Raw genomic sequence first — 12564 nt, 5'->3', positions numbered from 1 at the left:
TGGGGGTACAGATTTTAAGGTTTCAATGAATGCCCTTTCCCCCCCTCCCCCCACAAGTCTGAGTCTCCAGCATGACCATCCCCCCGATGGTGCACATCTCACTCATTATGTATGTATATACCCGCCCCCCTCTCCTCTCCCCCCTGCCCAATACCCTATTCCTGTAGTACCTATGTGACCACTTAGGTGCTACTCAGTTAATACCAGTTTGCTGGTGAGTATATGTGGTGCTTGTTTTTCCATTCTTATGTAATTTTTATGTGTTGCAAAATACTCTTCATTTGATCTTTCTTCAGCCAGTAGTAAATGTGGAAGCTGTTCTTGGCTCTCAGGCCATACAAAAAGAGGTGGTAGGCTGGATTTGAGCCCTGATTCAACTGCACCAAGTTTCTGTCACTTCCCCATGAATCAAGAGTAATATTTACAGAGGGCCTTTTAGAGCAGAACAAATCAGATAACTGATACAAAGCATTCAGCATAAATTCCAGTGTCATGAATATTATTTATAACTTAGTAATTAGAAGAAAACTCTTTTTCTCTCCTGTTTTACATTCTCTCTGGTGAATCTATCCATGCTGAAAGCTCCAACCACACGTAACAATTCCCACCTGGCTGTCTCTAGCTCAGACCCGCCCTTGACCCCACATGCATCATCTTGGGCTCATTGTCCACTCAGGGTCACCTCCAGCATTTGCTTTCACCACCTGCCCCATCACTCTGTGTCACTGACTGAATGTTGCCCCTCACCTCAATTCTGCGGTCAAAGCCCTGCCCCCAGTACCCCAGAACGCGACTGTATTTGGTGGTAGGATCTTTAAAGAAGGAATTAACTTAACTGGGTTCATTAGGGTGGGCCCTAATCCGTTCTGACTGGTGTCCTCACAGGAAGGGATTAGGACAGAGACACAGGCAGAGGGAAGACGTCATGAAGACACAGGGAGAAAACCCAAAAGAAACCGACAACTTGATTTCGAACTTCCAGCCTCTAGAACCATAAGAAAATGAGTTTCTATTATTCAAGATAAATATCTATTACTCAAGAGACCCAGGGCAGCCCTAGTGAACGAATACAGTCTGCTTCTCCTCACGGGTTCCCATCTCAAGGATGGCCCCCAAATCTGCCCATTACCCCAGTGCAGTGGTTTTAAAGAAAATGGCCACGATATTGTTTGACATTTCTCCCAGCGAGAAGCAGGGTCTATGCCTTCTCTGCTTGAGTCAGGGTGGGGCTGGTGGAATGTGGTAAAAAATAAATGATGCCATGTAACTGTCAAAGCTAGGTCAAAAAGTCCACGAAGCTTCTGGTTCTCTTGCGACACTTGCTCCAGAGGACGGCACCCCTCATGCCAGAAATCTGATGGCTCTGAGCCTGCCAAGCTGGAGAGGCCACACGTGGGCGTGGGCACAGTCTGCGGTCCCAGCCTAGTGAAGCACTAGAGTCATTCCAGCCCAGGTGTCGGACGCGTGAGTGAAGGAGTTCCAGGTGACTCCGGTCCCCAGCCCTCTAGTCATCCCCAAACTGCTGAGTCTTTGGTGGTAGAGGAAAGTAGCTCCTCTGTGCCTCCTCCCAACTCCCAGCCCATACAACCCACGAGCAGGGTTAAACGGTGGTTTGGGGCCGTGGGTTGCACAGAGAGCCTTCATTCTTCCTCTGTCCCGTAGCCATGTCGTCTCCAAGCCCTGTGCACCAAGCCTGGACACTCTCTCCCTAAACCACACCTTCTTTCTATCACACTATCCACGCCCTGGTTCACTTTGCTCTCTTGCAACAATCTCTGCTCTAAGATCTCTGCCTCCAGTTGGGAACATGCCCAAATCCATCCTGTTTAGAGTCCCCTAGAACAATTCTTTTGTTCTGAAGGACACACCTGACAAGTCCCTCTCCCGCTTAAATGTCTTTTCATGGTCTTAAGGAGAAATTCCAAATTCATCTTAGCATCCAAGACCCTCCATGAGATGGCCTGACACCCTCTACGGGCTCGTCACTATGGTTGTCCGCCTCACCATCTGTGCTCCAATGCGTCTCGGCCCCTTTCCTGTGTCCTTTCACCCAATTCTGCTTAGAATGCGATTTTTTTCTTTCTTTACCCAGTCTTTAAGACTCAGCCTAGATGTTACATCTTCCAGGAAGTGCCCCTGGCCCTGTTGGCCTGAGTTAGTTGTTCCTTTTGGGGATCCCTCAATGAGCCAGGCATCTCTCTGTCCCTACGCGTGCCCCTCGCTGCAGTGACTAAGCACCGTGCCCTCGCATCTCTCCACCCAGGTCGTCAGTTTTTCCAGGGCACAGCCCATGACTCATTGAGCTCTATGTGTGCTGGAGCAGCGGGGGGCCACCTCTGCAGAGGCCGTACCTATAAAATACCCACAACCCCTTCTTCCTTGACAAGTAAACTCCATTTTACTCAAGTGGCAACGTGCCACCATCTCAGAAAATTAATCATGATTGACCTAAGCCAATCAGGGCAACCTCGCTTTTAATTTTCTTTCTTCTCTTTCTCTCTCCCTCCCTTTATCTCTCCCACTCCCTCTTTCTTTTTGGGGGGAGGGGTACGGATTCATGTAGAGATCAGCATGTTGCTCCATCTTGCCAATGACAAGTAAAGAAAGGTCTTGCAAAGACTCCAGAAAAGATCTCCCTCCCTTATAAAATAAGAGAGGCATGTGATTAGAGTCCCTTTATCTGCCTGTCTCCATTCTTCTGGCTTGGAGGGCCATTTGGATGTGATGTCTGGTACAGTGGCAGCTATCCTGTGGTCATGTTCAAAAGGCTGCTGGAATAAAATCAATAGGATGGTGGGCTAGAAGAATAAAATGAAACTCCGTTCTTGTTCAAACTCAAAATCCACCTCCTTTCAAATTTTTTTTCATAATTAATTTACCCATAGTTTAAAGTCACCGTAAACATTCTATTGGTATAGCAATTCAGGGAGAAAAGAGAAAATAGTTGTCTTAATCTCTTTCCTTTAGGCTCTTGTTTTCTGGCTCTCCATCTTTCTTCATGATTATATGCCTTGGATTTGAACAACTTTCTGGAACATTCTGATGGTGCTTTAAACCTCAGAAAGAGCCCATCCCTTCAGATTAGTGGCCCACAAGTTATCTTCCTAGGGCCAGAAAGCTAGGGGGCTAATCTCGGTGCTAATGTTGGATGAAATGTCCTCTCCCATCCACCTCCTTACCTTTCTCTGTGTTGCTGGTCACTATTTGTTTTAGCACTTTTGAGGTATAATAAGAAGTATATTAGGTTTTGTTCAAGGTTCTATAGAATTCCTAGAACCCTCTGAATTTCCTGAGTGTTGTAAATGTCTTGTTATTCATAAAGAGCCCCTTTGGATCACACCTGAGTTTATGCTGATGAGATGACTTAAGGTGGGACCCTAGGTGGCCTTAGGATGGAGCTGGTCACCAGAAAGACCAAGGGTTACAGGCTGCAACTTTCAGCAGCCTCCCCGACTGACCCCCAGGAGGAGGAGACGGGAACTGGAGACCGAGCTCTATAGAAACTCTTGGACAATAAGGCGTGATGAACTTCCATGTTGCTGAGCACGTAGGGGCGCCGGGAGCGTGTGTGTCTGGTAGAAGCGTGAAGGCTGCACGCACCACCCCGGCCGGCCCCTGCCACATACCCCCACAGGCATCTCTTCCGCCTCGCTGCTTTCGAGTTGTGTCCTTTATAATAAACTGGGAAATGTAAGTGAAGTGTCTTCTTGAGTTCTGCGCACCATTCCAGCAACGCAGCAGCCTGAGGAAGGAGTCGTGGGCACACTCGGTTTATAGGCCGTCAGAAGTGTGAGTGGTCACCTGGGACTTGTGACTGGTGTCTGCAGTGAGGACAGTCTGCGGACTGAGCCCTTTAACCTGTGGGATCTGACACTGAGTCAGGTAGACAGCGTCACAAAAGAATTGAGTTGTGTGACACCCAGCCGGTGTCCCCAGAGAACTGTAGAACTTCTTGGCGTGGAAAAACCCATACGTTTGGTGTCAGAAGTATTGCGCAAGTAGAGAAAGGAGCTTTGCTTAACCATCATCTTTGTTTATTATTGCTTCCTTCTAATTTTTCTCACCTCAGTAATTGTTTCTTTCATTTTCTTGAATCTCTGAAGAGCAAAAGGCCTGGACTCCCAGATTCCTTAACCCTTGATCTTTGGAGGGATGAATTACTGTTTCCCATGAAGGTTAGAGGTGAAGGAATATTTGGTCACTTACGTGTCTAAGAAGAGTCTGCTGACAACATGCTCACAGTTCCTGTGAGAGTTTCTGTCACCTGATTGGCTCTGGTTTTCTTGTCTCTTCCCCATCCTTCTCAAGTCTCTGATAAAGCCCTTCTATCCTCTGTTGCTGCACAGGAGGCAAGAACAGTCACAGGAAAAGGATCGTATATAGTGGTAAGTTGGGGTCTGACAATTTAAAAATTATTATTTGAGCGCCTACTAGATGACAGGCACCTTCTAAACTCAGAAGCAGTGCTGCACAGTGTGGGGTCCACTTGTCATGTATGGCTTTTGAGCTCTTGCTATATTTCTAGTCTAATCAGAAATGTGCTGTAATGTAAAGTGTACTTGGTATGTTCTAAGACTTAGTATGAATAAAAAAGCTAAATTATCTCATTAATAACTTTTCTTTTGGTTACATGTTCCAATGAGATTCCTTTTGATATGTAGTATTACATAAAATATGTTATTAGAATTAATCTTCCCCAATGTTTTTACTCTTTATTTTTTAACATGGCTACTCAAAAGTTGTTAGTCTCATATGTGGCTCGAGTTTCTGCCTCCCGTTATGTCACTATCGGACAGTGTTACTCTGGAGGTACAGCACTGACAGAACGTGGTGTTCTTGTAGAGCTTACATACTAGGGATGGAAAATGAATGAACAAATGAACAAGAAAGGTATCTGGTGGGACAGGCCGGGCCACTGCAGCTGCTTTGCAAGTGGGCCAGGCAGGACCTCTCTGAGGACATGATATTGCAGCTGAAATACGAATATTTAGAATGAGCCTGGTGTGGGGAGCTCAAGAGGAAAAGCACTGTAGGCAGCAGAAACAGAAAGCGAAAGCCCTGAGGTGGCGGTGGGCTGGCACGCTCAAGGAATCAGGCATGCACTGAGAATGGAGCCGCGTGTCGGATGAGAGGGCACAGTGAGGCCAAGGGCTGCCGGGCAGACCCAAGGGTGCGTGGAGAGCTTGAGTCAGAAGTTTGGAGGCCATTGGCAGGTGTTGTGGAGAATAATGTCATGATCTTATTTCTCCTTTTAAAAGATCATTTGTCGGCCAGGTGCAGTGGCTCACGACTGTAACCCTAGCATCCTGGGAGGCCGAGGCGGGAGGATGGCTCAAGGTCAGGAGTTCAAAACCAGCCTGAGTAAGAGCGAGACCCCATCTCTACTAAAAATAGAAAGAAATTAATTGGCCAACTAAAAATATATAGAAAAAATTAGCCGGGCATGGTGGCACATGCCTGTAGTCCCAGCTACTCGGGAGGCTGAGGCAGGAGGATCGCTTCAGCCCAAGGAGTTTGAGGTTTCTGTGAGCAAGGCTGACACCACGGCACTCTAGGCTGGGCAACAGAGTGAGACTCTGTCTCAAATATATATACATATATATATATAAATCATGTGTCTCTGTCTGGATAATGGACATTAGAGGAGGGGCAGCAGGGCCAGGAACAAGCTATTCGCAGGGTCAGTGCAAATGTCCAGGCCTGACAAGGGCCACAGAGGAGGGAATGGAGTGGAGGTGATTCTGGCTGTGGACTCAGCGTGTCCCGTGGATGCAACCAACAGGACTTGGACAGGATTGGCCGGGAAGAGAAAAGGAAATCGAAGATCAGTTCTAGATTGGGAGCTTTGACAGGGGGATGTTTAAGCTTCAGATAGATACAGAATATTGGGAGAGTGGCAGGTTGGGGAGTTTGGGACAGTCGGCAGTTTGGCTGGGGGTGTGAGGCGTGGGGTGCTGCCGGCTTCCCAGGGAGAGACGTCCAGACGCCGGCGGTCGTGTCTGGCGAAGCTCTGGGAGAGGCCCAGGCTGCCGGCGTCCCTGGAGCACAGCGAGCCGCTCAGCCAGGAGGCTGCGCTGCTGCCTGTGGGAAGGCTGGAGAGGGAGGAAGGGGCGACGCCGAGCACAAGCTGTGGAGCAGCCCTGAATTCAGAGCCAAAATGTCAGTCAGATGGACTGAAGGAGGTGGCCAGTGAGCTATAAGGCAACCGAGGGTGGATCGTGTGTGCATTTTGTCATCTCGTGGCATAGGAAACGTGTTAGAAGAATGAAAAGGAGATCCACTGGGTCCCGTGCACTGGGTATCAGAATGAGAACTGAGAAGGGTCCCCCGGGTCCCACGGCGGGCAGGCCACGGGCGTCAGGAGGGCGCGGCAGGGAGGCTGAGGACTGAAGTCAACTCGGAGTGGATTCGGGAGGTAGAGTGAGGTGAGGACGTTAAAGGGAGGGGATATGATGATGTTTACATGATAGTGAGAATGATCTTGTGGAAAGAAAATCCTGAGGTTTCTTCCTTTGTGGCAGGAAAGAAAGGACTAATGCAGGAGGGAGGTCTGTGGGAGGGGGGAGGGGTGGAGAGCCGAGGCGGGAGGGAGGTCTGTGGGAGGGGGGGAGGGGGGAGAGCCGAGGCGGGAGGGAGGTCACTGGGGTGAGCAGAGCTCCTCGTTCACTGTGGCAGGAGCAGGTGGATTCGAGGGTTAGGGAGGGAAAGGCTATTCTCATCTAATTTCTCAACAACTTCTCATCTAACTGTTACTATTTTCTCAGTAAAATATCAGTCCAGGACATCGGCTGAAAGTGGGATGAGCCGAGGAAGTTACGTAGCTTGTGGAGAAAACAGAAGCACTAAAATATATATTTTAAAGCAAATATGTGGGAGAAATCGAGTCAGCTGACAAGGAAGTGCTGAGTTTGACATTTGTGGTCATAAATTCAGCTGCATCCCTTTTTAAATAATTGTGACACTGAGCAAGCCACTTCCCTTATGTAATGGGTGGTGTCCTCCTGTATTGCAATAATGATGGCACTAGTCCCAAAGGAAGGATGTTGTAATTGGAGATGACAAAATGTACAGCGATGAGCACATATTGGGGCTCACCGGGAAGCAGCCCTCCTTGTCTGCACAGGCGCCATCTGTAGCTCACAGGTTCTTTCCACCCCTTAAAACTAGAGTGGACTCGTAACTTTGCGACTTCTCCTTGTTGGCCCATCCCCACCTGTCACTGCATACTCATCTTTCCAATGTTGTATCAACATTAAAACCGGTGATTTAGACATGACTGAGTACATCGTATCTTCTAAGGGCCTTGCAGGGTGCTTGAGGGGTGGGTAGCGAAGCCCTGCGTCTGGCTGAGGGAACATGGCAGGGAGAGGGTTAACAGTTCTGCTGAAATCAGCCCGGCTGAGCTCAGATTCCGGCTCTACCTCCCTCTAACTGGGGGCTTCATACAATTAGTGTAACCGATCTAAGTCTTAACTTACCGGTCTGTGCAATGTTCGCACGCACAAACGCTGAACGCTGGTCAGTTTCCCCGGCGTTGGCCAGCGTGCCGCGGCGCTGCCAGCAAAGCTGTCCGCAGAGCCTGTGAGGCGAGCTGTCGTGAGGGTAAAGGGAGAAGCTCTTGGTGTGGGGATGACGTTCAAGATGTGCCCACTCTCATTTTGAGCATTGTTCTTGTCCTGACCTTGAGCCCTACAATGTGTAAGGTTCGAGCCCTACAACACGGCCCAGAGCCTGGTGAAGACCAGGAGTCCCTATGGGTGTAGACTCACTTGCTCTAGCCTGAAAGACTTCCAGTCTGCTCTCATTTAGTCCTCACCTGAACGTTAGACTTAACCATAAAGTCACCCTCATTCTGCAGAGGAGGACACTGAAGCTCAAAGAGACGTCACTGACCAAAAACGTATTGGGGAGGAGTCAGAAATAAGAATAGAATAGGACTCCCTCCAGAACTCTCTACACCGTAACAATGACGTACCACTGGGGGTGATTTTGCCTCTCAGGGGACACCTGACAATGTCTGTAGATTCTTTTGGTCGTCACTCCTGGAGGCAGGGTGACCACTGGCGCCCGGTACACAGAGGCCACGGGTGCTGCTAATCATGCTACAACGTGCAGGGCAGTCTTCGCGACAAAGGACACGGCAAAGCCCCAAACGTCAGTAGTGCCAAGGTTGAGAAACCCTCAGAGAAAGTGACTGGTGAAAACTGGAAGAGAAGGAGGGAGTGAGTAAAGGAAAAACGGAGAAAAGTCACCTTTCTGTGGTACGACCACATCAGGTAACCGTGGGGAACCTCTTTCAAAGGCAGTGCACTAGCATGGCAAAGGCAGTGGCTCGGAGTGGGCTATGCCTGGTTTCCAAATCTTGCTGCCTCCACAGACTGGTGGGGCTTGATGTTGGAAAAAAACCACTGAAACTCCCGAGCCATGGTTGCCCCTGGTAAGAAAGGGGTGACAATGGCGGCCTCACAATACTCTCGAGAGTACCAAATGTGAACAAGGTAATTGCTATTACTCTTTAAAAGGCCAAATAGCCCAGGGTGAGATGATTCCTAAATTTTCATAGCCATAGAAAATCACCCTAGGTTTTACACACAGAGATTCTAGAGTGGGGTTCATGGATGTGCATTTTAACAGACACCCTGAATATTTCTGATAAAGCCCGCAGCCCATAGTGTAAGGAAATTGAGTCAAGTGGCGTAGACATGGGGGTCACAGAGACCTTTGGGTTAAAGTGAATGTGATAGTCACCGGCATGACCTGGTCCAGAGGCTAGGGTTTTAACGTTTGGATTCTTGTTCTTAAAAGCAGAAGCCCCTCAGGATATTTTCTCACAGCGTTCCGTCCAGAATTTAGTCCAGTGCCTACCTCTGAAGCAATCCATTGAAAAGCAAAATTGATTCCAGTTAGTAGTAAGTAGACTAATCAGTACTTGCTCCCAAAGGTGAAGGAGAAACCCTTTTCCTGGAGGGTGAGCGACTAAACAAAATTGTGGCTTGGTTACATCCAGAATGAGGAACGGGTGCTGGGGGGGGGGGCGCCAGCAGCGTCTGTCATGAGTGGTGAGCCGAGGAGGGCTGTGGAGTCAGACCAAGCTGGACTGAAGACCTCCTTCTACTATTTACCACTTAAGTGACCTTGAGCAGATTTCACAATTGCTCAGAACATCAATTTATTCTTATGAAAACTAGAAATAATAAACATTATAGTGCTCTTATATAGACCGAACTGGGTCCCATATATAGCAATTAACACAATGCATGGTCTCCAATAAGAACCCCACAAATTTTAACAAAACTTGTAATTCTCATACTCTTTATCCCACAAAACACGAAAGCTATATGAAGGGCACAGCGGTTTTGCATCTCCAGCAGGGAAGGGCTCCATATCAACAGGGATAATGAAAAGCAGCGGGTGGAACACAGAGACAGCCCCCCCAACTTTGCCAGCTTCCTCCAGCCCAGAATCCATGGCATGTAACATACTACTACATGTTACCGGTAACTTTTCAAGATTCTCTTCTACTATAAACTCGAGCCAAACCCTTAAATTTCAACTTAAATAGACAGACAATAGGTCAAGGATTCTGACAGTGAAAAGGACAAGCTGTGGGAGCCTGGAAGACCCTGGGGCTGAAAGAGGCTGCAGAGCCTGCCAGCATTTTTGCATTGAGTCATGGGTGGATGCAAATTTGTACCCACTGGCCCTGACTTCTACTTTCCTTACTATGCTGAAGCTGCCTGTGCTCAATTTTCTGTTGTCTCTACACCCCTCAGTTCAGCACTTCTGCTCATGGACAGGAGCCTCATAATCCTCCTGGTAAAGTAACCACCTGATAGTTGGAATGCATGTTCATAATTATAAGAATAGGTAGAACTAGCCCTTCCCAAAGGAATTTCCAAGACAGTGCCAATTTTATAGTACTGCAGCTGACAAGGCTCGGTGGAGTCCGCCTCCCAGGAGGAGTGGGAGCTGCAGTGGAATTTGATGCGGGCTATGAACGGGAATACTGTAGGACGGCTCCACAGCTGAGACATGACCGCTGTTGACGTGTTTCAGGTGTGGGCACGATGGACACCAACTTCTCCACCCCTCTGAATGGATCTGAAGAGGAGCTCCACGACTCTGCTGGCCACACTGCTCTGCAGGTCCTCCCATTGGTGGTTCTGGGGATCACCTTTGTCCTCGGGGTCCTGGGCAATGGGCTTGTGATCTGGGTGGCTGGATTCCGGATGACACGCACGGTCACCACCGTCTCCTACCTGAACCTGGCCCTGGCTGACTTCTCTTTCACCGCCACCCTGCCGTTCCTCATAGTCTCCATGGCCATGAGAGAAAAGTGGCCCTTTGGCTGGTTCCTGTGTAAGTTAGTTCACATCGTGGTGGACGTCAACCTGTTTGGCAGTGTCTTCCTGATCGCGCTCATCGCCCTGGACCGCTGCGTCTGCGTCCTGCATCCGGTCTGGGCCCAGAACCACCGCACCGTCGGGCTGGCCAAGAAGGTGATCCTCGGGCCCTGGATTCTCGCTCTGCTCCTCACCTTGCCAGTTTTCATCTTCTTGACCACGGTGACTACGGCGAATGGGGACACGTACTGTACTTTCAACTTCGCGTCCTGGGGTAACACCAAGGAAGAGAAGCTGAAGGTGGCCGTCACCATGCTGACGATGAGAGGGGTCATCCGGTTCCTGGTCGGCTTTAGCACGCCCATGTCCATCGTTGCCGTCTGCTACGGGCTCATCGCTGCCAAGATCCACAAAAAAGGCATGATTAAGTCCAGCCGCCCCTTGCGGGTCCTCACTGCTGTTGTGGCTTCTTTCTTCGTCTGTTGGTTCCCCTTTCAACTGGTTGCCCTTCTAAGCACAGTCTGGCTCAAAGAGATGTTGTTCCTGGGCCAGTATAAAATCCTTGACGCGCTGGTTAACCCCACGAGCTCCCTGGCCTTCTTCAACAGCTGCCTCAACCCGATGCTCTACGTCTTTGTGGGCCAGGACTTCCGGCAGAGGCTGGTCCACTCCCTGCCCGCCAGTCTGGAGAGGGCGCTCACCGAGGACTCGGCCCCGACCAGCGACACGGCCGCCAGCTCTACCCCCCCTCCTGCGGAGGCCGAGTCCCAGGCACTGTGAGGAGGTGCCAGAGATGTTTTGGGGCTTTGTCTCCTCCCACCCTGATCCCAGCTCCAGCCGCATCTAACCTGAGTCACACCGAGCTTCAGGTATAAGTGGCTCAGGTGTTTACTAAGGAAAAATACTTTTGTACCCCTGATTTTGGGGTAAGAAATAGACAGGGAGGCTATTAGCATTATTTTTGGATTTTAAACCTCAGCCTGTACCATGGGGTAAGTGGAGGTAGAAAACAAGCACAAGAGAAAACAAAGAGTGGTGGGAATTTGTAAGGCTTGGATGAGATGGTACATATAAAGGGGAGGATTTTAGTATTTCACCCTAAAGCAAAATGTTCGCTGTAGGTTTTTTTTTCTTTTGAGACAGGCTCTCCCTCTATTGTCCAGACTGGAGTACAGTGGCATCATCGTAGCTCACTGCAGCCTCAAACTCCTGGACTCAAGCAACCCTCCTGCCTTAGCCTCCCAAGTAGCTGGGACTACAGGCATGCACACCACCACCCCAGCTAATTTTTTACTTCTTTTGTAGAGATGGAGTCTCACCATATTTCCCAGGCTGGTCTCAAACTCCTGGCCTCAAGCAATCCTCCCACCTCAGCCTCCAAAACTGCTAGGAAAACAGGCATGAGCCATTGCACCTGGCCTGCTGTAGGATTTTTGTAGCTATTTTTAAAATCAGACTATGGAAGTTTTCTTCTGTTTCTGGTTTACTAAGAGTTTTCTTTTTCTTTTTTTAAAGTTGTGAATGGCTGTTCCATTTTATCAAATGCATTTTCTACATACATTAGGATGATCATATTATTTGCATTCTTGTATTTACATCATCAGTTGGCCATTTCATTGAAACCGTCAAAGTTATTGGCATAAAACTGCGATAACTGTGTACAGAACTTGTGATTTCTTTCAAATAAAGAGAATGTAAGTTATGTGAGGGCAGGGATTTTGTGTATATTGCATGCTGAGGCATCCCCACTCCTGACGTGTAAAATACTTTCTGGCAGGTAATGTGCACTCGATACATCCGTATGGAATTAATGATTCCGAAAACAATAGCATCACCTAGGTGTCAAGTGAGGAACCTTTAATATCTAATTACAATTATCCCCAGGCCATGTCCAGCCCACAATACTGATAAATTCCCATGTGGCTTACATTTTCATGAACACCTCTGGTTTTGAGTTTCCAACGCAAATAAAGGACTCTGGCTAAATGTTGTCTCATGCCTATGTTTTTAAATATTAAATAAATCAAACCTCAAGAGTACTCAGCCCTTTCCCTGCTTTCTTCAAACAGCCATTCGCAAATGGTCCTTCACTGTGTAACTTACTTTCCCGATGCATCAGCAAAAGACCCAGCTCAAAAGGAGTAGCACCCGGTCCTGATATCAAAGCCTCTCACTCACTCCACTGCTTTATCAGTCAATTTTCTTCTCCCTTTCCCTCATG

The 12564-nt window shown here is 48.6% G+C and overlaps 1 protein-coding gene across 1 annotated transcript; it reads left to right on the top strand.

The window, feature by feature from the left end:
• The first annotated feature begins 4104 nt into the window (after window positions 1-4104).
• On the top strand, window positions 4105-12329 carry FPR2 (formyl peptide receptor 2). Its single transcript, XM_012785557.3, has 2 exons — window positions 4105-4385; window positions 10057-12329. Exon 2 carries the CDS (start codon window positions 10068-10070, stop codon window positions 11121-11123), a length of 1056 nt encoding a protein of 351 aa, XP_012641011.2. The 5' UTR covers window positions 4105-4385; window positions 10057-10067; the 3' UTR covers window positions 11124-12329.
• Window positions 12330-12564: the final 235 nt, after the last annotated feature.

Source organism: Microcebus murinus, chromosome 32 (assembly GCF_040939455.1).
Source record: "Microcebus murinus isolate Inina chromosome 32, M.murinus_Inina_mat1.0, whole genome shotgun sequence".
NCBI lineage: Eukaryota > Metazoa > Chordata > Mammalia > Primates > Cheirogaleidae > Microcebus > Microcebus murinus.
This window is presented reverse-complemented; position numbering and strand designations above follow the sequence as displayed.